The sequence below is a fragment of the Manacus candei genome, unplaced genomic scaffold (assembly GCF_025592945.1).
Source record: "Manacus candei isolate 608988 ecotype Guabito, Panama unplaced genomic scaffold, ASM2559294v1 h1tg000126l, whole genome shotgun sequence".
Lineage (NCBI taxonomy): Eukaryota > Metazoa > Chordata > Aves > Passeriformes > Pipridae > Manacus > Manacus candei.
The window spans coordinates 1-24,276 of NW_026138174.1; the positions used below are offsets into that span (position 1 = coordinate 1).

The 24,276-nt window shown below is 40.3% G+C and overlaps 1 protein-coding gene across 1 annotated transcript in view; it reads right to left on the minus strand.

Moving 5' to 3' along the window:
* Positions 1 to 915: 915 nt before the first annotated feature.
* The window catches only part of EFHC2 (EF-hand domain containing 2), a 50,839-nt gene continuing 27,478 nt past the window's right edge, over positions 916 to 24,276 (minus strand). Inside the window, exons 7-13 of the mRNA XM_051770880.1 lie at positions 23,942 to 24,080; positions 15,685 to 15,850; positions 14,529 to 14,671; positions 10,376 to 10,572; positions 6,167 to 6,300; positions 1,605 to 1,802; positions 916 to 1,042 (exon numbers count right to left, since the gene is read on the minus strand). Coding sequence (XP_051626840.1) covers positions 946 to 1,042; positions 1,605 to 1,802; positions 6,167 to 6,300; positions 10,376 to 10,572; positions 14,529 to 14,671; positions 15,685 to 15,850; positions 23,942 to 24,080 — 1,074 coding nt within the window. The 3' untranslated portion in view covers positions 916 to 945. The remainder of the gene's footprint in view (positions 1,043 to 1,604; positions 1,803 to 6,166; positions 6,301 to 10,375; positions 10,573 to 14,528; positions 14,672 to 15,684; positions 15,851 to 23,941; positions 24,081 to 24,276) is intronic.

Here is a 24,276-nt window from a genome sequence, read left to right on the forward strand (position 1 = left end):
ATTAAAATGGATTCCACACTTCTACCTGACAAGGGTCTTTACATTATTTGATAAATCCAGATACTTAGTTTGCAACTCCTCCTGAAATCAAGAAGCATATCTACCTGAAAGCATCTAAACATGACAAAAGACAAGATCTGCTCCTGTTTTTAGGCAGTATGGAAGGCACAGACAAAACATTTAAGGATTTCCTACAAGGGAAAGAAGAAACCAATGAGTATGCATTTACACCTACTACCAGAAAACCTGGCCATGAAAACCAAACTCAACAAGACATTAGTGTTCAAAGCACCACAGCTTACTTTGAACTCTAGTCTTCAATACAAGTGTACTGAATACTAGTTCTTTTCACTTCTATTCCCATTAACAGAACTAGCCAAGCAGTTTGTCTTAAAACAGTTAAATATGCTGGGGAAAAGCACCAAAACCATGCCAACACTCCTTTTCCTTTTCAAAAATTATAATAAAATGGGTTTCAGGTGAGGTTAATAGAAGCAACAAAGCAATTTTAGTGACTACTGATGCTGTCTACTTGATTCAAGGACATTTCATTGGATTCATCTTGGTGTGTTTCTTAAAACTGACATAATGTGCTTTCATAAGATTACCATTTTTACCTTACACACATGAAAAACTAAAGCAAAAAAAGTGAATCTCATTGAAAATGGTATCAGTACCTGATTGCTAAAAGACTAATTCCACAGAATTGTGCCAAACCTCAGATGATTTACCAAGCCAGACAAAATGAGGAGAAGTTGCTAAGATGGATGCACCTCAATTATAAATATTCTATAAACAGTAAAGTCTGCATGTGTATCGGGCCAAAATCTTCATCATGAAGTGATTCATATTAAATAAATGACAAATTCTTAAGATTTGTGTGGGCAGTAGATATTTAGCATTGATTTGCACCCATGCATGCACCTCACACTATCTGCCCTTAACTTACCTGGTCAGTAAAGTTTCTAGAACTTCATCAGACAGTGGCAACCTAAAGGACTTGCAAATAGTCCTGCATGTCTCATAGGGCAGCACTCCACATCTGCACATCAAAAAGAGAGGGGTAGAAGTATACATTAGGTATTTTCCAGGTTTGCTTCAAGTGAATGTTTCAGTGAATAGGAAAACACATAAGGAATATGGGGATAGAGGTAAAGAAAGCAAGGTTTTATGAAATTTCACTATTACAAAGTCATGAAACTTGAAGGTCTTTCTTTCCCATACTGAGGGAGAGATGATTCCTTAATGATTCCTGTGATTCTTTACAAAACAAAAAGGGCAAATGAGTGGCATAAAGAATCCAAATCCTTTCTTTTATCCCTAAAATCACTATTTTTCCTCTTTGATTTAAACTTCTGTGTTTTGCCTGTGATGTCACAGAACGTTCAGTGCAGCACCTACAATAAAGAGTCCACACACAAAATGAAAAAGAGGTAAAACATCTGTCCATTTCTTGTCCACTCTCAAGTGTTGAGAGAGGCTCAACATTACTCATAATATTCTTTAGCCACAACATATCGTTTGCTCAGCAACAAACAGCAGGTCGGTCGGTTTACAAGCAGAGCTTCCAAAATAACAGCTTAGGATAAATAAAGGAAACTTACTTTTCACGGTCGTAGTACACAAACACTGCAGACAGTTGATCAAAATTTTCGAAGCTATTTTTCTTCAGTTTTTCATGAGCCCCTGCAAGGAGGAAGGTGAGGTCTGTTTGACAGTCATCTCTCACACCGTAGTGACGTCCAAGAGTCATAATTTCGTGTTCTGAGAAGGCTCCGTCAGTGACGCTGACTATCCAATTTCTGCTCACAAAAACAACGTTAGTTTTAAACAAATGAGTTAAAACCAATCACTAAATTTGTGGGAGGAAGAATGTCCATATTTCCTCAGCAGTTGGCTATAATGCAAAAATACATACTAATCATGACTGAAGAGTTTTACAAGAGATGTCATCCTGGTATGGAATATTAGCAGAGCGAATTTTGTCATTGCATTTATACAACAAGACAGTGAAATAACAAGGTATTGCTCTGTTTTGTTCCTAATTGTATTTTGCATTCTGCAGCACATGGTTAATTCTCTGTAAACACAAAGCACGCACAACAACAGCAGTATAAAACACAAAGAGAGAAATAACAATGGCAGAGGAAGTTCACAAAGCATTGTGAAAGCTGGGCCTGATGGGCAGCTTCAGGGAAAAGCAGAAATTGGTCACAGAGAGAGGAAGAAAATTACATTCAAATTGTAATTACAAACCCTCCTGAAAAGAATGTAAGACTGGAGGCAGCAGCAAGACCAGTTTAAGCTTGGACAGTGAAAGCAGAGAATCCTACCCCATGCAGGGATGAGCCTGAGATGTGCTCTCCCAAGACTGCATGTGCTGCTCAGATGAAGCACAGTCCAAGGCAGAAGAAATGTTCCCGAGATCCATCTGATAGGCCAGAGCTGGCACTCACTGTTAGTCCCCTCAGCTGTAAAAGTTCTCTTGTCAAACCTGGCTTAGTGTAACTACATTGGCTCTATGATCCCAAACATTTGCCCCTGGTCCACTCACGTTCAACAAGATTTTTTTATCAGCAAGCATTAACGTAGGCCTATGTGTCTCAATTAAAATTAGATTAATTACATATAATATTTCTGGATAAACTGCATTATGAATAAACTTCAACATAATTGCTGATGCAACTAGTGCTGTAACTTGTGGTACCCTTGAGGATACTGAATCACTGTGATTACACACTGATCCTTGAAAACAATCGAAGAAATTAGTAGTGATTCACAAAGTTCTGACCCAAGACTCAAACTGCTGGCTGCAGAATACTTAAATTGTTGAATTAATCTGGTGATGGGTCTCTTCACATCCACATGTGACCTGAAAGCACAGAAACTTAGGACCCTTCCAAATTTGCAAAATTTTAACAAGGAACATAATTTTTCACTTGCATCCTCTCAGAGGCTCGTGTAGTCCTGTTCAAATGAAGGTATCCCTCTATATAATATGATTGCACTTACACAGCTATTAAAAAAAGAATGCTAAACACTGTAGAGTGTCTACTTTGATTCAACTGCTGCTTTTTTCATATTAAATAAATCAGAACAATCCTTTACTTGCAGTGGCAGGAAATAAATACAAGAAAAAGACAAGTTGTTGACAGAAGCAAAGTCCACTTGAGATCATGCAAACTTAATGACCAAAACTTAGTCCATCTACTGATACTATCATTATCTTGTCAGTATTGTTATGCCACTTACTGAATATTATTATTTATACTGCAGCAGCACTCAGAGATCCAGTCAAAACTGGAGTCTCTTTCTTGCATCCTGCAGTAATACTACTGCAAACACAAAGAGGAGGACAATGCTGCCTGATAAGCCTGGCACTCCCAATCCGTGGGCTGGCAGAGCTGGAAGCATGGAGATAACATCAGCCACCAGAATATTTCCACAGACTGGATTTCCATACATGGCACAGATTTTTTCCAGTGTCGGGATTTTAAAAGTCTTTTATTTTCTCAATCCAGTCAGTGACAATCAAATCACCAGAACCCACAGATAAAATTATTGTCTCATTTGGGAACTAGGGAATATTTTAGTGATTGCCAGGGACTAATGATTGGAACTCAAGACTTACAAACAGAATTAAACTCTAAACATCCAAACTCTTCCTGACAAAAAGAAACAAGCTGCAATAATTTTTCCCACAGCTTTGCTATCTTTTGTTTTACTTTTTTTTTGTTCTAGAAGATTAAGACAGATTGCAATCTGAATTTATTACAGAAAGAACAAATAATAGTTAACTGCTTAAGGGAGCTGCTTCTCAAGCTGAATTGAAGATAGGCATCCTTGTTAGACCCACATGGCTCTTTGTCTATAAAAGCAAACAGTCTTGCCAGTAGCTTATGGGAAAAAATAGACTGGAGAGGGCTGTGTGATGCACAAGCATCTAAGTTTGTTATTCTTTGTTCTCCTTTTAACAAAGCTTTCAATAGTTTTAATGATAGTTTAAGGGGTGGCTTCAGTGTACATCATATATTTATTTTCTGGATGAAGTACCATAGATTTGGATTCTCAAAGCAGTTGAAGTAAATTGTGTAATTATAATACTGCTTCGCTACATCATAATTCTAGGTGTATTTTTAAATGCAGCTCATATAAAATTACATAGGTAGAAAGGAAGAAATCTGAACAGCCAAATTCAGAGCACAGTGAAGCTTTAGCTGTATTTAAGATAAGAAAAGAGGATTATCATTGAAGCTGTCACAAAGATAACTGCCTGTACTAAAAATAATCATTTGTAGCTATTTACAATCATCAAATGCCATGGCAGATTAAAAATAAACAGTGATGTACACAATAAAAGAAATGAAAGAAAAATACATACTCTATTCACAGAAAAATATCTTTGACTTTTCATAGATGCAAAGAAGTGCTCTTGTCTTTGTCATCTTTGTCATTAAAAATACTTCTTTCATTCTAAAATAAGATACATGTTTCCTGTTAGACCCCCTGTCTTCTCTCTGCAGGAGGGATGGAGGCCATTAGTGGGTGTTCAGACTGGCCCAGGTGAGTATTGAGGCCAAGAAAACCTTTGTCACGTGGGTTCTCCAGCTCTATTGCTATGGAGAGGGCTACTGCATTTTTTGTTGCTGAAGCAAAGTCCCTCAATACCACATAATTAGACACATCTCTCTCCATGCCACAGAATTCCACCACCTTAAATTAAACAGCTGGGCTGTTCACAGCTGCACAGAATACAGCCATGATTAAATTTACACCCAACTGAGCATCTTCTTGGTAAAACAAAAATCTTTCCCTGATACTTAAAAGCAGAGTCCTCCCTTCCAAAAGTGTGCTTCCCTGACTTCCTCATGCAAATGTTCCAAACCTTTGACCTGCTCTTCATGCATGGACAAAGTTTTGCAGATGATTATTTCATAACTTAAATTAAAGCCATAATTATTTGATTTTAAATAGCTACTGTTTACATAAATTAAAACCCTTCTCGAAGTGCTAAAAACTTTCTCCAGATAGAGATTACCTTTCAATTTTCTCCCCTTCTTACTCTAGTAATAACATTTTCCCTCTTAGTGCAATTTAACAATTCAAACTCTTGCTTCTGTTGAGTAAAATATCTGAGTTCAGAGATATTTTGACCAGAAACTGCCAATAACTGTGGCCTTAGTTTAAATCTTACCTATTAAACACTTATTTTTCATTTCTAAATAGCAGCTTGTTTTAATTTCTCACTACTTTCACTTTGAGTTGCTGGAAGAATCTTCAGCTGATCTATTGTTTTTCTGAGGTATTTCTGAAGCAGTTTCTGCCTTAACATTCCTATGGGGATGACATTCCAAGCAATATATACATCTACTTGTACGCTTTAGTTATTATGACACTTCCTAAATACACAGTATATTACTTCTGTGAAAACCAAATTCTTTTAAGTAAAATTTTCTCCTCTGTTCCACATAATTAACTTTACCCAAAACAGTTCATATGCTCAAGTATTCTGGCTGTGGGATAAGCTGAAATCAGCTTGTATCCGAGCATGATTTCCTTTTTCAAGTATCTATATATTTGTCCATTGCCATATCTGGATCACTGCCAGAATTCAGATTCCTGCTCCCTCTATCTATGCTGAAATCACTATCCAAGTATTAATTATTGCTCTCACTACTGCTTTCCAGTCTTTTTTAAACATGCTTACCACTGCCTCCTGTAATTTCAATACACTCTGGTTCTATCAAGACTTTTTTCTTCATCAGTGATTCAAAACCCAAATAACATCATTTTTGGGAGGCAACACAGACATTCCTCCTTTAATTTCAAAACTACTAATTAATTTGTTTGACTCTTGGAATGGACTCTTCTTTATATTTCGGTGTATATATTACTGCTGACTTGTGCCCTCTTCACAACACCTCGTGCCAGCTCCACAAAAAGTAGACAGATTTCAGTTGTGCTTTTCAGCTTACTCAAAACTATCACATTTCTCTTTTTTTTTTTATTTTTTCATTTTCTTTTTCACAATCTCCAAGTAAATGCAAAACAAATCTGTGCCATTTGTCAGCTAAAAAACGGAAAGCATGAAAAACCAGCCATGCTCTAGACATTTTGGGGGAATGTGCCTTCACTAAGTATTAGAACCCGAAATCCACTGTCTTACCTGAAAGTGTCATAGTCAATGACATTGGTCTGCTCAGGGTCAGTAGTAGCAAATGTCTTTCTGATTTCTTTGGAACGAGATTCCGTCTTGTCCTTCAGTCTCATGAGGAGGACACCAACATCAGCCACAGGGAACTTAAGAGAGGAAAGCAAGACAGAGATTATAAACACCCAAAGGATGGGATGCCATCCAGAGGGACCTGGCCAAGCTCAAGAAGTGGGCCATGGGAATCTCAGGAGGTTTAACAAGACCAAGTGCAAGGTGCTGCACCTGGGTCGGGGCAATCCCTGGTATCAATCCAGGCAGGGGGATGAGCAGATGGAGACCAGTGCTGGGGACAAAAAGAAAGATGGAGCCTAGAAAAAAGATGGAGAGGGACTTTTTACAAGAGCATGTAGTGACAGGACAAGGGGGAATGGCTTCAAACTGAAAGAGAACAGATTTAGATTAGATATTAGGAAAAAATTCTTTACTGTGAGGGCAGCAAGGCCCTGGCACAGGTTGCCCAGAGAGGTTATGGCTGCCCCATCCCTGGAAGTGTTTCAGGCCAGGTTGGATGGAGGTCTGAGCAACCTGGTCTAGTGGAAGGTGCCCCCACCCATGGTAAGGATGTTGGAATGAGATGATCTTTAAGGTCCCTTCCAACCCAAGCCATTCTATGACAAGCATTCTGCAACCAACCAGGCATGTTGTCAAGATGTAGGGCAATACTGAACTGCTGAGTATTATTAGTTTCTTCCTTTTCTTACTTCAGATTTATAAATCAGCACTGAGTTAAGTTTGGAGGGAAGCTTGCTAGGGAAAAAAAAATTGCTTCCTACCAAGAACGTAAACAATCAAACAAAAATCATCAGATCATGCACTCTCAGAAAGTTTATCCCAGCAACATAAAAGGACATCCACTTTTGCTTCAAACATTGCATTGTTAAAGCAGAAGTGGAAACATTTAATGTACAGTTCTAATAACCTGGTCCTCATTTTATGTTAGTGCATCTCACTGGATTCTCAAATAATAAATCTCATTATTAAAAGATTAGTTAATCTTTTCACCATTGGTTCCAATTAAATGTTCCAACAGCTAGGCTCATTCATATGGGACCACATTGTCTTAAATACTCATAATTAGCAGATTGGAAATTTCTTAGGAACCAATTTTTCCTGTTGTGTATAAGAATGCTTAAATGCTTATTTCTTTCTAAATAGGCCATTAAAATAAATTTGAACTCAGATTAAACAGAACTGGAGCACTGTGGTTTTCAAGCTATATTCAGATTGTTGCATTAGTGCTCTAACAAGGGTTTATTTGCTAAACTCATTTTTAACATAAAACATATAAGTATTTAGTCATTAAATTGGGGTTGAGTTCAAGTATGATTATCTGAGATGTCCTTATATCTGTCATGCTCTACTTACCTTAAAGGCAGAATGAATTGTCTGAGAATAGTTTTCTCCCATTTATTCCAGAAAGCAATGTGGGTTTAACTAGCAATTATTTGAAATTTGGTATGAGTCACACTAAGGGCCAGGACACAGGAATTGTGCCTCGCTCCCAATTATGCTGAAGTGTGTCTACAGCTTTGTGTCAGTCCAAAGCAATCTAGAAAAGAGTATTTAAAGTCCCTATGACACTGCCAGAGCAGTACAGATTGATCCAAGGTTAATCAATACATCAGTGGTTGCAGGTTTTTCTCAGATTTAGAGAAGACAATTTCTGCCTATGCCAAAACTCAAGGTGCAGCCTTGGCAGGCGCTGTGCAAGGCAGTGGTGTGGAACAGCTGGACCAGCTTTAGAGACAGCAACATTTCCAGTCCCCTCCCAGACAAAGCAAGGAACAGGCACTGAGAAAAGACTGAGCAGAAGGACTCAGTGAGCAGAGTATTTAAACTGTTCTGTCTTCTCCACATTATCAAAACAGCTGGTTTTACATCTTTTTTTCTAAACCACATATTCCAAACACCTACATAGATACTGAGTATCTGAGTAGCATGGCAATGACTTTACCCACTTTCCCTCTTCTCATGTAATTGCTGACATATCAGCATGTAGGCACACTCCAGTTTTGTTTGATTGTCTTGCCCAAGTCAGAGGTCATCATGCTGGATTCGATGGAAGTAAAATCCACTTCCATGTTTGTGCTGCAGTAGGCAGCAAAGCTAGAACAATGAGACAGTTTCAGAGACATTGAATTCCCTGCCAAGGAGGCACAGTAATTCCTTACTTCAAACAGTCCTTCAAAGACCTGGATAATACCAGTAGGACTGTGCACAACACACATGGTTTGTTTTGCAAGCAAATTTGCACTTTCCAAATAAATATTTTGTCCCTCAAATCGGAAAAGAAGTGCTGAAAAGTTTTGAGTTAGACATTTAAAGTTACTTTCAGTACAGGTAGTAGTCAAAATGATACGACTCGGTGATTTTTCTCTACTTATAACTTAAAAACAATACAACAAGTACAATTTTGAAACAGAAAATTGAAACTTTCACAATATGGTGTCAAACAAATTTTCAATATCCACCTGCACTTTGATTACCAATCAAAGTTTCATCTAAATTACCATTTGCCTATGGAACCGTGGTCAAAATGGCAATTTCTAGAAGAAAAACATCCCGTATGGATTTCTTTCACCAGTTTTCAAAATCATACTGATGTGTCGTGCTGAAAGAAAACCTCTGTCTATTCAGAAGGAAAGTTATTTATTTTCAAATTTTAGAAACAACTGAAAAATAGTGATCTTTAAATTGTTCCCCCTTCTTTAAACTATCTTCCAGCTCTGTTCTTCTCTTATAACGGCTGAAGTTGTTGTGATTTGAGCATGTGACCCCCTGATGAACTGAGGCAACCAAGGTGTGTCCTTACTTCTGGAACTCTAGTCAAAGGATGTGAATGAAGAAGCTGTCATTGGGAGAATCAACCTTTTTTTTCCTACCAGCTGCTTTAAAATCTTAATTGTGAACAGAATGTTTCAAAATTCACTTTAATGAAGTATTTCCAATGTTGCCTCTTCCTATTTTTCAGGTTTTATTTTGTTAATGTCCAATCATTCAGTTTGGAAAACTAAGACTTTATCTGTTGGATCCAAGATACTCAATACAAACAAAGGTTCCAAGGAACATTTACTAATCTAATGATGTGCTGTGTTTTGGAGGATATCTTTGGTTTTGATTCTACTAGAAGGAGAAACTGTCCAGCAGTAAGGACACATAATGTATAGAGCTTTCTATTTTACTGCTTAAAGCATTTAGCAGCCCTAGTATTTTACATCCACAAGCACTTTGCAGATATTCCTCGTTACTCCAGGGAAGGCAGGTGGTGCTAATCCCCATTAATTTACAAAGAAATTGCACCATTCTCATAAAGTATACATCAGCAGAAGCACCCCAGCTTTCAATTTATTGTTGCTCTCTCCTCTGAAGGCAACACCAAACTCAGTACACACTGTAAGTCTGAATTCCTGTGATATGAATTTCTAATATTACAAGGGAAATGTTTCAGCAGAAAAATAAGTATGAACCCAAAAAATCAAATCAAGAAATAAAACAGTCTCATCAGTAAGACTAAATTGGATGTGCTCACATCTTGAGTACTGTGTACTGCTCCAGTCTCCACATCTCAGAGTTACTTTGCAAGCACAGACTAAAAAGGGTGAGAATCTTCAACTGGACAGGATCAGGCTGAGTGGGAAGGATGTCCTAGATTTACAAAATTATGAAGGTGGTGCATAAGGTGAATAGGGTTCTTCACCACACTCCAGAACTGGCATTGAAATTAGTGGGAGGTTACTTTAAAACAGATTAAAAAATACTTTTTTTATCAGATATTTGTTTTTCATAGCAGGCGGTGAACTTTTCAACTTGCTACCACAGCAAGTTGTGGAAGCTACACAGTATCTGTAGGTTCAGCCAGGGTTACATCAACTCAGGGACAAGAGGTCCATGAACAGTCTCAAGAAGGAATAGGCAGGGATATACCTTCTAACAACCCCTCATAGAGCATGAGTGGATTCTGAGAAAGGAGAGGGGAATGGACAGTAAAGAGTGGCCAGACGTGCATGCACTCCTTGGCTGGCATCTCCTAAAACCATTGCTAGGCAGAGAGCACTGGGCTGTGAACTTTGGGTGAGGAAACTGGGTACAAATAATTCAGAAAAATGTATAGCTAAACCACAGTCCTTAAAGATAATAGAAAGCAACAAGAGCCTGCTTCACCTCATTTGCATTCTTCTCCATGTAGCTGAACGTGTACTCATCAGCATCCACCAAAAGAAAGCTGTGGCCATGGAAACAAACTCTGGCTCCAACAAACAGATCATGAGCCTTGTAGTATTCAGATAGCTCACTCTTAAAGAGTTCCTGCCCAGGCTTCTTAATGCGACCTCTGTCCAAGAACCTCCCACCAGGTATCCCTGTGGGAAGAGAATTTAAAATAATTAATTGTGGATTTACTTACAGAAAACAAACAAACAAAAAACACACAAGAAAAGCACCAACCAAAAAAACACCCCAAAACAGATGATTTGTATTTAAACACCAGTTTTTGTTCTCCAGTTTCTTGTCTCATAACACTCTCTCTCTTCCCCTCCCTCTCCTTGCTGAAAGGACTGTCTCTGCCAGTGTCCACAGCAACAGTTACATTGTGCATATTCTGTGACATGTCTCATTTGAATGCCTGCCAAACACCTTCCCCGTTTTTGTTTTCTTTAAAACGGGACAGAAATGTGCCTCCTCAAATCTTTCCCACAACCCTGTTGACAGCCTTGGAACTGACCCTTGAAAAACACAAGACGCAAAAAGTGAGATGCAGGCAATTATCCCTAAAGTGTTAAAACCAAGAAAAGGAAAAAAAAAACCACAACTTCAGAGAGCACTGTCCGAAGACTGTGGATTTCAACTTTTTTTTAAGGGCTTTTGAATTTTTTAAAAACATAGGAGTGACATGTCTTTGTCTTCCACACACTGTTCTACCAATGCAATTTAATTGTGATCTGCTCTTTCCTTTGTGAGGTGGGTATGCCACATGATTTCTTTAAACACTACAATGACTTTATTTGTGTCACTAGAAACCGCACGTGGCACTCAAGGGTAGGTAAGATACTAAAAGCAACATTTCACTTTCCAGTATTATCTTCTGGTGCACCACAAGATTGCTCTGCATGTACCAAGATTTCTAGAAAACATTCTGTCACACGTTTGGTTTCACTGGGATATGTGCCCTACAACAACTCTGAGGTTTGTTTCCTGTTGATATTTGAGCTTCCAAGCCAACAGCCAAAAGCACACTTCAGTAACATTTAATGACACCTTAATATCAAGTAGTGATGCAAGTCCAATAAAAGGCTGATGAACAGTGTAATAGGCACAAATGAATGTGAAACCCAAACTACTCTTCAAACCAGAATTTGGAGCAAATGTCTGTCTTAATTGCTTTATTAGCACCACAAAAGCAAAAGAGAAAAAAATACACTATGGTAGTGGTCAGATCCAGCTTGAACCAAAAAACAATTCTAATCACTAGAGTGACTCTAATCTTAACACATTCCTTTTCACCCAGCTATTACAACAAATACAAAATTTTAGGTTATATAATCCTGGCAATTGTTTTTAATATTTAACATTTCTCTGTAAGATTGGAACTTCACTCTCACCTTTCTACTTCCTTGCAATTGTGCACTTTAATTGGAAACTTATCTTAATACTTCTGTCCCGTAATTGTTTTCTAAATGTTATAGGTTAGTACACTACAAGTGGTATAAAGAAAAATGACTGAAAATATCTCATTAAGTTAGAGATTTTGCACTGAAACCTGATAAGGAGTTCTGATGGAAATCTATAAGAGCCAGGCTCAAAGCACAAAATAAACACCACAACGAAAGACTCTCTTCCATTAAGATCAGATCAGAGTTTGCAGGTGTTTGTACAGCTGTTGGCTGGGTCTTACACTGAGTAAAAAAAGGGGATGTGATCCTCTGCATGGGGAGCCAAAGTTCTCATGCTTTGACCCCCATCTCAAGAAGCGCTTCAAGATGTCCAGCCCTGTGGATTTCACAGAGTTTCACAGTGTTACTAACAGTGTGAAGTACTTCTCTGCAACCTTCAGGTTGCTAAACTCACATAACTAAGAGCAACTTATTACTTCCATTTTAGGATTGAGATCTGAAGCATTATTTGCCAGTTTGTACCAGTTCATGTAAATAAAAAGGCAAAACCTCTGGACCTGTGCACAGAAGAGATGGTCAGGCTATTTTCCATGCCTTACTCCTTTTCCTTAGCCACTCTTATCTCACTTCTGCAAACCCTTGTCATTCTTAACATTGAAGAAACTCATTCACTTTTCTTTCAGACATGACTAAAATGAAGGAGGGATAGTGAGAGAAGAGAAAGGAAGAAGAAAGAAAAGAAGAAAGGTGGGAACAAAGAAACTTCTGCAGTCCCAGGCCTCTTTCCAACTGCTGCTGTGCCTTCTCTACCCCCTCCCTACTCCTTGTCCTGTCTCTTCAATGCAGCATTGCACAATATATAAATAATTGTACGTGTATTTAGCTGCAACAAAAGAAGTTGCATAAACTACAGGCCACTCAATGGCAGGAAACAAGTAAAATAATGATGACAGGACACTGCTGCCATAAGGAGTGCTAAATCTTGATGTTGTAGTGAAGCAGGAAACACTGGGAATGCTCAATGAAGCCCCAGGCAAGTACTCTACCCATCTTCAAAACACTTCTCAGAGAACTGCTTGTAATTTAGTTGGAGGTGATGCTCCTATATATGCATTCATAATATAGTTGGATGCAAGTAGAGATGCAATCAGAGGTTTTTTGGATTGAAAAGACCCAGACATTCCCAAAAATCCCACTCTTATGAGGGTACTCAAAATTACTTAGTAGGGCCACTGGCACAGGAAATGTTCTCTAGGAATACAGAAGGCTCTAGATATTCATCACACCTTCATTTTTTATGGATGTGATGTTCATAGCTCTGAAAAGTATTAATATCAGAAGTCATTTTCAGCAAAGGCTGAAGTGTAGGGTCTCAGGAATACTCAGTCCTTAACTGCAAGCGGGATAAGGGGACCTCAGAAAGTCAACTGCTGGCACCAGAGCCTGAAGCAAAGGGGAGGGGACAGTCCTCCCTGGGCCAGTCCTTGCTGTGACAGTGAGAACAGGGTGTGGTCACCGTTGCAGCAGTGCCTGAAGTACCACACAGGTGCTCCGTGCCAAGAAGCTGATATAGGGCAATTCAGGCAGTTCCACAAGAGCATAACATGGTAACTGAGGAAACCTTCTATCACTCTTTTTCCCTTGTCTTTGAGAGAATGTGATTTTCTGATTTTTTCCTCTCTCTATGGGTTTATCAGAGGACAACAGTAACTTCTAACAGTCACTCCTCCGATACCACATGCTAAGAAGTGCCAGAGCCCTTCTGGATGTTAACTGCTCTGAAGCTGCTGCTGCACAAGTTTTGTGGCCTCCTCAGGAACACACCAATCTCTCCAACAGGGTCATGCTTAGCCAAAGTTTCCCTCTCTCTCTGAGTTACAGAATGACTTCTGTGTGCTGTGTCCTTCCATCCGTGCACAAGACACTTCAAGGAAATAAAAAGATGCTTGAAAATCACAAAACCTTTCATATTCTCAGTTGGAGGCAGCCTACAACAGACCACAGTGGTCTAAAGAATTAAACCACGACAACATTTGGCGACCATGCTCCTGCAACAGGATCAAGCAACTGAGAAGTAACAAAGCATTTGTCACTTAAACACTGGCAGTCTGGCTCTTGGGATTCAGTTCAGTATTGTACACACACACACATACAGACTAGCACAGGGCAATCCTCACTCTTTACATACTCAACACTCCATGATTAATGATAAAGTATATTAAAAAGTATCACAGTTGTTTGGTTTTCATAAGCTTCTTCTATACAATGGATGCTGCAGAAGTTTCATAACATGATTTTGCAAAACAAAGGATTTAGTCTTTCATTCTTGATGTCTTATATTTCCTGTCCCTATTTATCATCCATTACAATACAATTCTTGTATGTTATCCACAACAAAAGTAAGTGTTTAAAGGCCAGATTTTCAAATTAAAAAGTAATAAAAGCTCTAATGCATTAAACTTGCAATTCCCAAGGGCTACTGTGAAGTACTGTCATGTAATGAACAGTGTAGTTCTGAGTGAGGAAGAACTATGACATACAGCTATGCAAGATAATGCAGTAGACCTGCTGATGTAATTCCCATTGCTTTTGAAAATCCACATCCCTGCTTCTGCTAGTGCTGAGTCTGGCCACAGGGTTCACTGGAAGCTCTAACCAAATGAGCAGGGAAGCTGGGACTGATCGGAGGCACTACTACATCTTACCTGTGTTTCGCTCTGTATATTCAAAAACTGAGATGGTGTCGTCGCTCAGGAAGTAGGAAATAACGAATTTCCGATCCTTGTCAATAGGATCTTCTGTGATGAATTTTGCACCGAAGCGCAGCGTGTTACTTTCCATGCCATATCTGAAACAGGCAAAGGAAGAGCTAAGAAGTCAAAAACAGAGCATGTGAAAAGTTTTCACCCCTAAGAGATGCCTTCTCCCGAGTTTTGTAACATACATTAATTGTGTTATTCCTGGACCTAGAAGGGAAATGGCCTAAGATTCACTACTTCGTCAAAAACCATTTTCAGCTTAAATTAACAGAACCAGCTGGAGTCAGCCAGATAGAAAGGAATAATTTCCAGGGGAAAATTATTTCTCTGCCACAAGTCTGGAATGAATTTGCATTCAAGTTCAGTTGCAAATCAAGCTCCAAGTTTCTTTCCAGAAAATTTAGAAAACATTTAGAACGCTTTTAGGTAGTATGTATATTTTCAAATCAAATTCTGAATAGCACGTCATACCAGGATTATCTCCACAAATTCAGGTCCACCAGATGATCTTACCAGTTGGATATTTGTTAAGTGACTGGGTTTTAAATAATTTGCAGCACCTGTATGAATATATTCCCAAGCCTTTTTCTAACAGCTTTCCTCTTTTACAGGGGATCTACAGGTGAATCTTTAGCACAAGACTTTGCTCTTTTTGTTAGGCTTCAACAACCGCTGCCTGACAAACCATTTCATAATGAAAAGTAAAGGGTTACAGCATTAAAAGTGCTACAGTAAATTCAGCAGCCAAAAAAAGTATCAGAAGGTCAAACACAAAACCAAATCTGTGTTGGACTGCTGGGTCACACAAAATTCCTGATTAATACCTGGACTAAGACCTCCATCAAACCCCCTCTGAAGACAGTAGAGGAAAGAAGGTAGGGGATGAGAAGGTCAGAATATTTGCCTTCTCCAAAGAGAAATTTTGCAGAGTTTGCAGCAAATTGAAGTACCACATCGCTAACCCAGTCCTCATGCACTTGTCCCTTAAAAGCCTGATGAGTTGCATATTTTGCTGAAAAAAAATTACATCCCTACGTAGCATTTATCTCCTTCACAAAAATACACAATTTAAAAAGTTGAAATTATTTTTCACACAAAATACCTGTCTTTAACCAGGAATTTCCTGTAATCTTTTAGGGGAGCCTGGGGAAGCAGCTTCTTACAGGAGTTCAGAGAATCCTCTTCGGAACCAAATCCATTATAAGGGGGAACAGGTTTTTCTGGTTCTGGAGGTGGTGGAGTCTTAAACTGAACTGGGGTGAAATCCACTACAACAAAGACAGCAAGACTTATTTATTACTGATGTGATGAAGCCATTCTACTAAGCATTTAAACTTCCAATATAAATACTTATTAGCCTATTTGTGTAACAGAGCACTGATCAAAGTCAAACCAGGATCCCTCCTACTGTTACAGGGTAGAAAAAGACTCCATTGAGCCGACAGCAAAATTATTGTTTCTTCAAGGGTTTCAGGATTTCATCTATAATCTTAAAATGTTTGAAAAATATCATTAAGATACACAGACAAAAAGAAAGACAAATATAGTTTCAAAATGGGATAAAATAGTAAATTAAAAATCCTAAATTAATTTTTCAGTTTTATCCTTTGAGACAACATGATTAAGTAAATAATTGGTTTATGAGTTTCCTGCCCTGTGTTTTCGGCCAGAGGAAAATAAATACATGAATAAATGAAATTTTATTCATTATTTAAAGCATACATATATAAGAAGTCTTTGGTACATTGAAGCCAATCGCTTCAGTCCACATCTCATTATATCCAGAGTTTTGGAAGCTTTGTTTTTCCTCATTTTCCCAGTCTCAAATCTTTCCCTGCAGTGATCAATGACAATCCCAGATACACAGCAGGAGCTCTCCTGATTCAGCAGAGGCGTGCCTGGTCAGGGACCTGCACTCAATTCCCATAAAAGTTGCTCCTAAAAGCACTGCTTTCCTGACCCTCCTTATTCCTCTGTTGGTGAAAATCTTGCTGTACCATTTGGCCCCTTGTTGCACCCCGGCACTGCCCTTCCACGGCAGGACAGCTCCCAGCTTCCAGTGGGGTTCACATAAAACTGAAGAGCAACACAGTCTGCTGCTTAAATGAGGTTAATGAAAAATGGAAAAAAAGTAACTTGTATATGGGAAAAAGTAAATGGGCACACCTGAGGAAAATTAAGACCTCAGCCATGGGAACACAGGGTCAGTCATGTTGGGAGGTCTCTAGTGTGGTCACCTGCTCAGCACAGGGTCAGCCCCAGGTCAGACCAGGCTGCCCAGGGCTGTGTCCAGTTGGGGCTCAAAACCTCCCAGGGCAGAGCCTGCACAGCCTGCCCCAGTGAATAAAGTTTTTCCTGATATCCAGCTCTGACACTCTTGTTTCCACTTACTCCTGTTGTCTGGTGCCTCCTGCCATGTACCCCTGAGAAGGGCCAGGCTGCCTGGTCTCAGCACCTCCGCATGGGTGGGCACAAGTGGCCACTCAGGGCCCTTCCTGGGCTGAGAAAACCCTGCTCCCCAAGTGTTCCTCAGCCCTGACTGTCCTGGGGCCTGCCTTGAACTCACCCTGGCTGGTCTCTGTCTTTCCTGGCATGGCAGACCCAAAATGGGACACAGTACCTTGATTAGGTCTCACGAGCACGGAGCAGACGGGAATAAGCACTTTCCTCGATTTCTGGGCAGCCCAGGTTCCAGCTGGCCCTCTTTGCTGTGGCCTCAAGCCCAGCCTGCTGCCCCCCACAACCATCAGAGCCCTTTCTGCACCAGCACAGGTGCAGTAAGAGGGTCAGAGCCAACTGGCACAGAACTGTCCATGTGGAACAGCATCACCTCACACTGGGGTGGGCTGGAGAGGGAGGGCTGGCTGGGTTAGTAAGTGAAAGACAAACACATGAGCCAAACTGGAAGAAGATGGATCACAAACCACAGCCCAGGAGGCAAAGAGTGATTTAAGTGACCAGTGCATAAAAGCAGATCCCATGAAATAAAGGGTTTTTTTCTTTAAAACTTAGCTTTTCTATCCAGAACAGATGAGAGATGAATAACCTAAACTTGTAACATGGGTTTTAGTGCAAATACAGGAGTATGACAAAATCACTGTCACTTGGAACACTGGTTTGTGATTAAAATGTTTTAAACATGGCTATATTAGAAGATCAAAGCACAACACTCAAGATCTGACTTGCAGCAGTGTGAGTTGAAAAATAAAGCAAATGTTCAGATGTCGGAGTTTTTCTTTAACTTGAAAATACGAGATCTCCATTGGCCTTTGCCTCTTAGAAGAACATGGTCTGACTCAAAAAGCTGATACTTTCACCTAAATCAGTCAAAAAGGGATTCTGCAGAATCATGCTAGGATTTTTCTCCATAAAAACACAAGCTCATGTGCAAAAAAAAGTCCATTCGGAAATGTTTAAAGTCATCTTCACCATGAAAGGTGTAGACATGCACCAAAATCACAGAATCACGGAATGGTTTGGGTTGGAAGGAACCTTAAAGATCATCTAGTTCAGGGGCATCTTCCACTAGATCAGGTTGCTTAGAGCCCCATCCAGTGTGGCCTTGAACACTTCCAGAGATGGGGCACCCACACCTTCTTTGGGTAAACTGTTCCAGTGCCTCACCCCCCACACAGCAAAGAACTTCCTCCTAATAACTAACCCAAACCTATTCTCTTTCAGTTTGAAGTCATTACCCCTTGTCCTGTCATTACATGCCACTGGAAATTATCTCTCTCCATCTTTCTTCTAGGCTCCTTTCAGGTACTGGAAGGCCACAGTTAGTTCATCCAGAAGACTTCTCTTTTCCAGGCTGAACAAACCAAATTTTCTCAACCTCTCCTCACAGGAGAGGTGCTCCATCCCTCTGATCATCTTAGTGGCCTCTTCTGGACTTGTTCCAACAGGAGGATGTCTTTCCTATGCTGGGACCCCAGAGCTGGATGCAGCATTCCAGGTGGGGTCCACCTGAGCAGAGTAGAGTGGCAGAATCACCTCCCTTGACCTGCTGGCATGGGTTTTTGATGCAGCCCAGGACATGGTTGAATTCTGAGCTGCAAATGCACATGGCTGGGTCATGTCCAGCCTCTCATCCACCAGCATCCCCCCAATGCTTCTTGCCAGGGCTGCTCTCCACCTGCTCATCCCCCAGCCTGGGTTGATATTGGGGGTTGCTCCAACACAGGTGCAGCACCTTGCACTTGATCTTATTAAATCCTATTAATCCCATGAGATTCCCATTAAACTTCGTGAGATTCCCTATTTTCTACACACTGCTTGTCACCAAAGCACCACCTTTTCACGGCGCCACAGCATGCCGCTGATTACAGGCAATTCTTGATACCGCAAACAAGCAGCCTGTAAATCGGCATACACGGAGGACGAAAGCAAACCCCGATGCCCATAGGTACTGAACTCCAGAGGTACCACGCGGGATTCCCCGCAGGATTCCCATCGCATCGCCGGGAAGAGCGGCACCGGGAAGGACGGCGGGCGGCGGCTCCCGCGCTCCCGCAGCGCCATCCAGTGGCAGCGCGGCAGGACGGCGGCGGATCAGGGCCTTTGATGCCGCTGATCAACGCGAGCGTTAATTTTTTAATTACGCAACAAGTAACAGCGTATTTTACCGGACACGAGCCCCTTCTCTTTCCTGGGTTGCCGCAGGTCCTGCCAGAAGCGCTCGGAGCACCCTGGACGCAGAGGACAAGAAGCTCCTGTGTTTCCGTGCCCGTCGCAGTGTCTGCACATTCACACTCGTGCATAAGGCATTCATTAAGGAACGCTAAAGCATTTCCCTTTTTATGTACTTTAGCACATGTGGATGAAAATTAGATTTATAAACTAGAAGGAAACTACAAATTAGGAGGAATAGTGTGTTGCCCCCCGAGGGTATGTTAAATCCCTCGCAACGAAAGCGTGCAGGACGCGAAGTCCAAAGAGAAGTTCAGCCCTTTGGTTCCCATCCCATCCCTTTACATGAAGTAAAATGACTTGGTTTCATTCATAGAATCATTACTTTGGAAAAGACCTCTGAGATCATCAAGTCCAACTGTTAAGGTCCACCACAAAACCATGTCCCTAAGTGCCACATGTTTTTTGAACACTTCTGAGATGGTGACTCCATCACTTCCCTGGGTGCTGTTCCAGTGCTTGACAAACCTTTCAGTCAAGAAGTTTTTCCTAATGTCCAGTGTAAACTCCCCTGGTGTAACTCGAGGTCGTTTCATCTTGTCCTGTTGCTTGTTACCTGGGAGAAGAGACCAATCCCCATCTGTCTAGATTCACTAAGGAGAACAGTGCAAATATCCAGCCTTGTGCCACCTATATTTTCCAGGATTTTAGAGGATTATGTATTCAGATTCTCTCCTGTGAGTGAGGAAATTCAGAAGGAAAGTGCCATGGAGAAATACAGTTCACAAAACCAGACAAAACCTCATTTCTGCAACTTGTGAACAGCCACCTACCTGAGCTCAAAACTCATTTCATCTTTGCTCTGCCACACAGGATTAGGGCAGAATGAGACAGGCGCTTACACACAAAATGCATTCCTCTCAAAGGCAATCACTGCTGCTTAAGAAAATTACCTATGTCCAATCTGGAAAAGGAATCAATGCTCTCTTCTTCCAGGTTGCAACATTTTCAGTGTGAATTTACAGTGGGGAGAGAGAGAGTAAATTGAAAGTCCAGAATTACAAATTTCTACTTCCAGGAAGAACAGCACAGGTATTTTTCCCATGGACAGTTTCACTCTTTCTTACTGCAGTACACAGGGGTTTATTTCACCTCATATATCAAACATGTACCACATACTTGTAGCTTTCTCACGACATCAAAACCTGACTGAGATTTGAAAAAGCACTGGGAGCTGCAAGAAACAAAACAACTTCAGCCACATCTTTAGCATATAAAAAATTTGCAAAGCCTTCTTAGTTAGAAAAACTAAATTCCTCAAGAAGAATTTGTTGCTGAAGAGGCAGCATTAAACCAGCTCAAATGAGCTTGTCAGCTTTCAGTTTCAATATACACTGTAAGATTTTGGTATACAATTGCAAGATTACCTTCTGCCCTCATCAAAGAACTGGAGGAAAACCCTCATGTGCTAGATAAGACCATATTTCAAGGAAGAGTCAAGTGCTACATACTTTGGATTAGAGTGATAACCATACTGAATATCAGTATATAGCAAGCAGGCAAGAAATTCTCCTTTCAGAGGAAGAGTAGACACCTCTGAGCCAAGAAGAGGAGAGAGAAATCCCACTAGACTTGGACAATATAAGAGGTGGTGATAACATGGATTGATGGCATTGCTACCATGCTGTTCTCTATACATATGAGGACGTGTATAATAAACAGTTGAAACATGTTTTTATTGAAAGTCTGTTTCACAACTGAGGTAAGAAGTAAAATAAGAAGGCAATAAAACCATCTTCACAACTTTTATGTGCAGGATTAAAGAAAATTTACTGCTCACAGAACTCCATGCAGCTGAAACATGACAGTGTTTATCCTGATTCAAAGTAAATCTCCATTTACAGAGTCCTACTTCACGACTATTACAGTTACCTGAGGGAAAAAAGGCATCCAAAGGCGCACAAGAAAATTTAGAAGCTGCTGCTCAGTCTCCACCACGTGTAGTGGAGGGGTTGGACAGCAGAGACACTGACCTCTGACGAGTCTAGTGAAAACTGGCAGCAGGCTTTAATGCCCCCGCTGAGGGGAAAGCAAGGAGTCAGCTGTTATCCAGCAGCAGCTGCCGGGCCAACAGCACACATGGACTGTCCAGCCCATCACCCCACACACTGCTCTGCCCAGGCAGCGGGTCAGAGAGGAGCCTGAGAAATGAGGGGGTGGGAGGGTGAGGAGAGCTGGGACAGGAGAGGGATTGCAGGGTGCCGTGGAAAGGCAGAACACAAAGGCTTGGGAGGTGCCGGCACAGCAAAGAAAAATCAGTAGGAAACCAGATTTTACTGGTTTTGTTCCTTCAGGAGTAATCTGTTATTTAAGAAAGAACACTTTATACTCAACTCTGTGCTAAGATACTGTATTAAGTGAGAAGGACAAGTATCAACTTCCCCCCACTGCACATCAGTCTCTTTCCCATTTCAGCAGGGTGACCACAACACCTACATGGCTATAGAATATTTTTCTCCTCTTCTGAGGCTGCACTAGCAAGTCTGGACAGGTAATATTGCTCATTAATGCATTTTCTCTTGCATTCATAGCACTTCTAAGTTACAGTGATGTCATTAGCTTGCTATTGAAGGGCATTAGCTATGTTTATCCATGGAAAAACTCTGCTTTTCACAAGTATATTAAAACAGGCAAGAAATTCTACTTTCAGAGGAAGAGGAGAGACACCTCTGAGCATTACAGCCAAGAACAGATGAGAGAAATGCCATCAGACTTGAACAATATAAGAGGTGGGAGAAACATGGAGGGATGGCATTGTTACCATGATGGGCTCCATACATAAGAGGACATGTATAACAAACAGTTGAAACCTGTTTTTATTGAAAGTCTGTTTCACAACTGAAGTAAGAAGTTCACACTGGAGATATTATAGGATATCATAATCATGATCTTTAAGAGAAAATCTACACTACTCTTAATTCTCCTAAAGGGCAAATTCCATGGGCAAGCAACTTACACTGAAACTGCAGACTCAAAAATAAACGTCGGCCTCTTTAATGCCTTTGGCAGAAGAGTATGAATTGAAGGGGAGTGATGTGAAAACACAATAACAAAACATCTGGATTGATGCCATGAGGTGCTGAGTACTGTGCCTTGATGTAAGAACTAATTTATCCGCTTGCTTACTCAAGTAAATGGTCTCCCTGGACTTGAACTGCAATTAACTACGTCTCAGGGTTTAATTGGATCGGGGCGGAATGTCGAGCACTTTGTGGGACTGAGCCCACTGAGAGTACCTTGCATGTCCACCAGACACAAAGAAAATGCATTACTCACCAAGAGTAAAAGGTGAACACTCACTCATTCTCTCTCAAAACCTGCTTCTAAGCTAAAACCTTCCCTGATTCTACTTCTGGTCCATTTTAACATCCAGAGACATCACCAGTAATTACTGAGCCAGCATTAGAGGAGGGAAAGGGACTTTGCATTTGTTTAACACTTGGTTGCACTGCATATTTGGTGCAGGATGGTCAGCTGCATTTCAGTTATTGCCTGCCCTGAGTAAGAAATCCCCATTCACTGTTCCAGGATATTTTGCTAAGATAGAGGATATTGCTTCTCAGGGAAGAAGCCCCTATTTTGCATCTCTGGAGTTAAGACTCCTATTATTATAGATTCTTATAGATAATACTGTGGTTATTGAACACGGCTTCCTCACACACTGGCTAGTGCAAGATCAGGTTTATTTTGGTACAAACATGCAAAGGTATTATTAAAAAATCCTAATGAGACATGTTTTCCCAATTAAAAAATTTAGTATTTGAATGGCAGTGCTACATCATTTAATTCTCCCAGTACAGCAGACAGGCTCTGATCCACACACTCTATCCAATCACAAGTTAAGGTAAAAGAAATAGCCTGCTCAGATATTTTGTTTCACAATATCAGAGAAAGGCCATAGAATTCTTCCAATCATCTCCAAACAGTTAGATGTTTAGTTACATTTATTGAATGAATAAACTGCCAGAAAATAATGAAGTCTTTTTTGCAGGAAGGCATCCATGATGGAACCATTAGCAAGTCTGACTGAGGACATTCAAAAACAGATAAATGAAAACCACTATTCATTTCCAAAATGCTTTTCCATTATGGACATAGTTGCTAAATGTTTCCAGAATTTAGTGCTGAAACTTCACAGGATACATACCCTAATGGTCCAGAATACACAAAACTGCATTGTAAAAAAAAAACCAATAATGTGATAGAATAGTACTGTCATGTCAGAAAATCTTATTATGTGAGGATTCTGACATCCACATAAAATGAAACACAGTAAGACGGGGAATAATTGAGCTCATTCTACTTACCCGCTCACTACATGCTCTTTATTATTTTCTGACTGCAAATACAGCTATGGGAATGGGAGGGGGAAGGAGAGAAGAAGAAATGGCAGTCTATCAATATGACTATTTTGTCGTTGTCCTTTTAAGACAGAGGCAGTTAGGAAAAGAACACGTGCATTATGTGTTAGTTTTCAATGGAGTAACACATAAGAAAGCTCTTCTGGATCACCTGTAAAATTACTGCTTTGCTGCAAATGGCCTACAACAGATTGTTATTGTGAAAGGTTTTAATGAGCATGTTTTGTCAGTAATAAAATTTGAAGACAGCTCTGTCAAACTCAGGAGTATAAAAATGCTCATAAGGAAAGGATAATTATCACTGCTTACCAGTTCCGTACTTTTTCCTGTAATATTCTTTAGTGAACTCATCACAATCACAGATTACCATCTTCCTTCCCCAAACATTAATTACTGCCCCTATTTTCAAGTCGCAGTCTTTGTAAAATTCCTGACGCACCGCTCCTGTCTAATAAAAGAGGGAACATTCATACAGCAGCTCCATAAATCCCAGAATCCCACAACCTTCCTTAAAACCCAGGACATTTAGTGAGTGTGATTTAACACATAACCTACAAAGTCCATTTGCAAGTATATTTCACCCCATGTTAAGCTACTTCATTTTTACAAACGGGTGATTTACACACAGTAAACCTGAGGAGGTT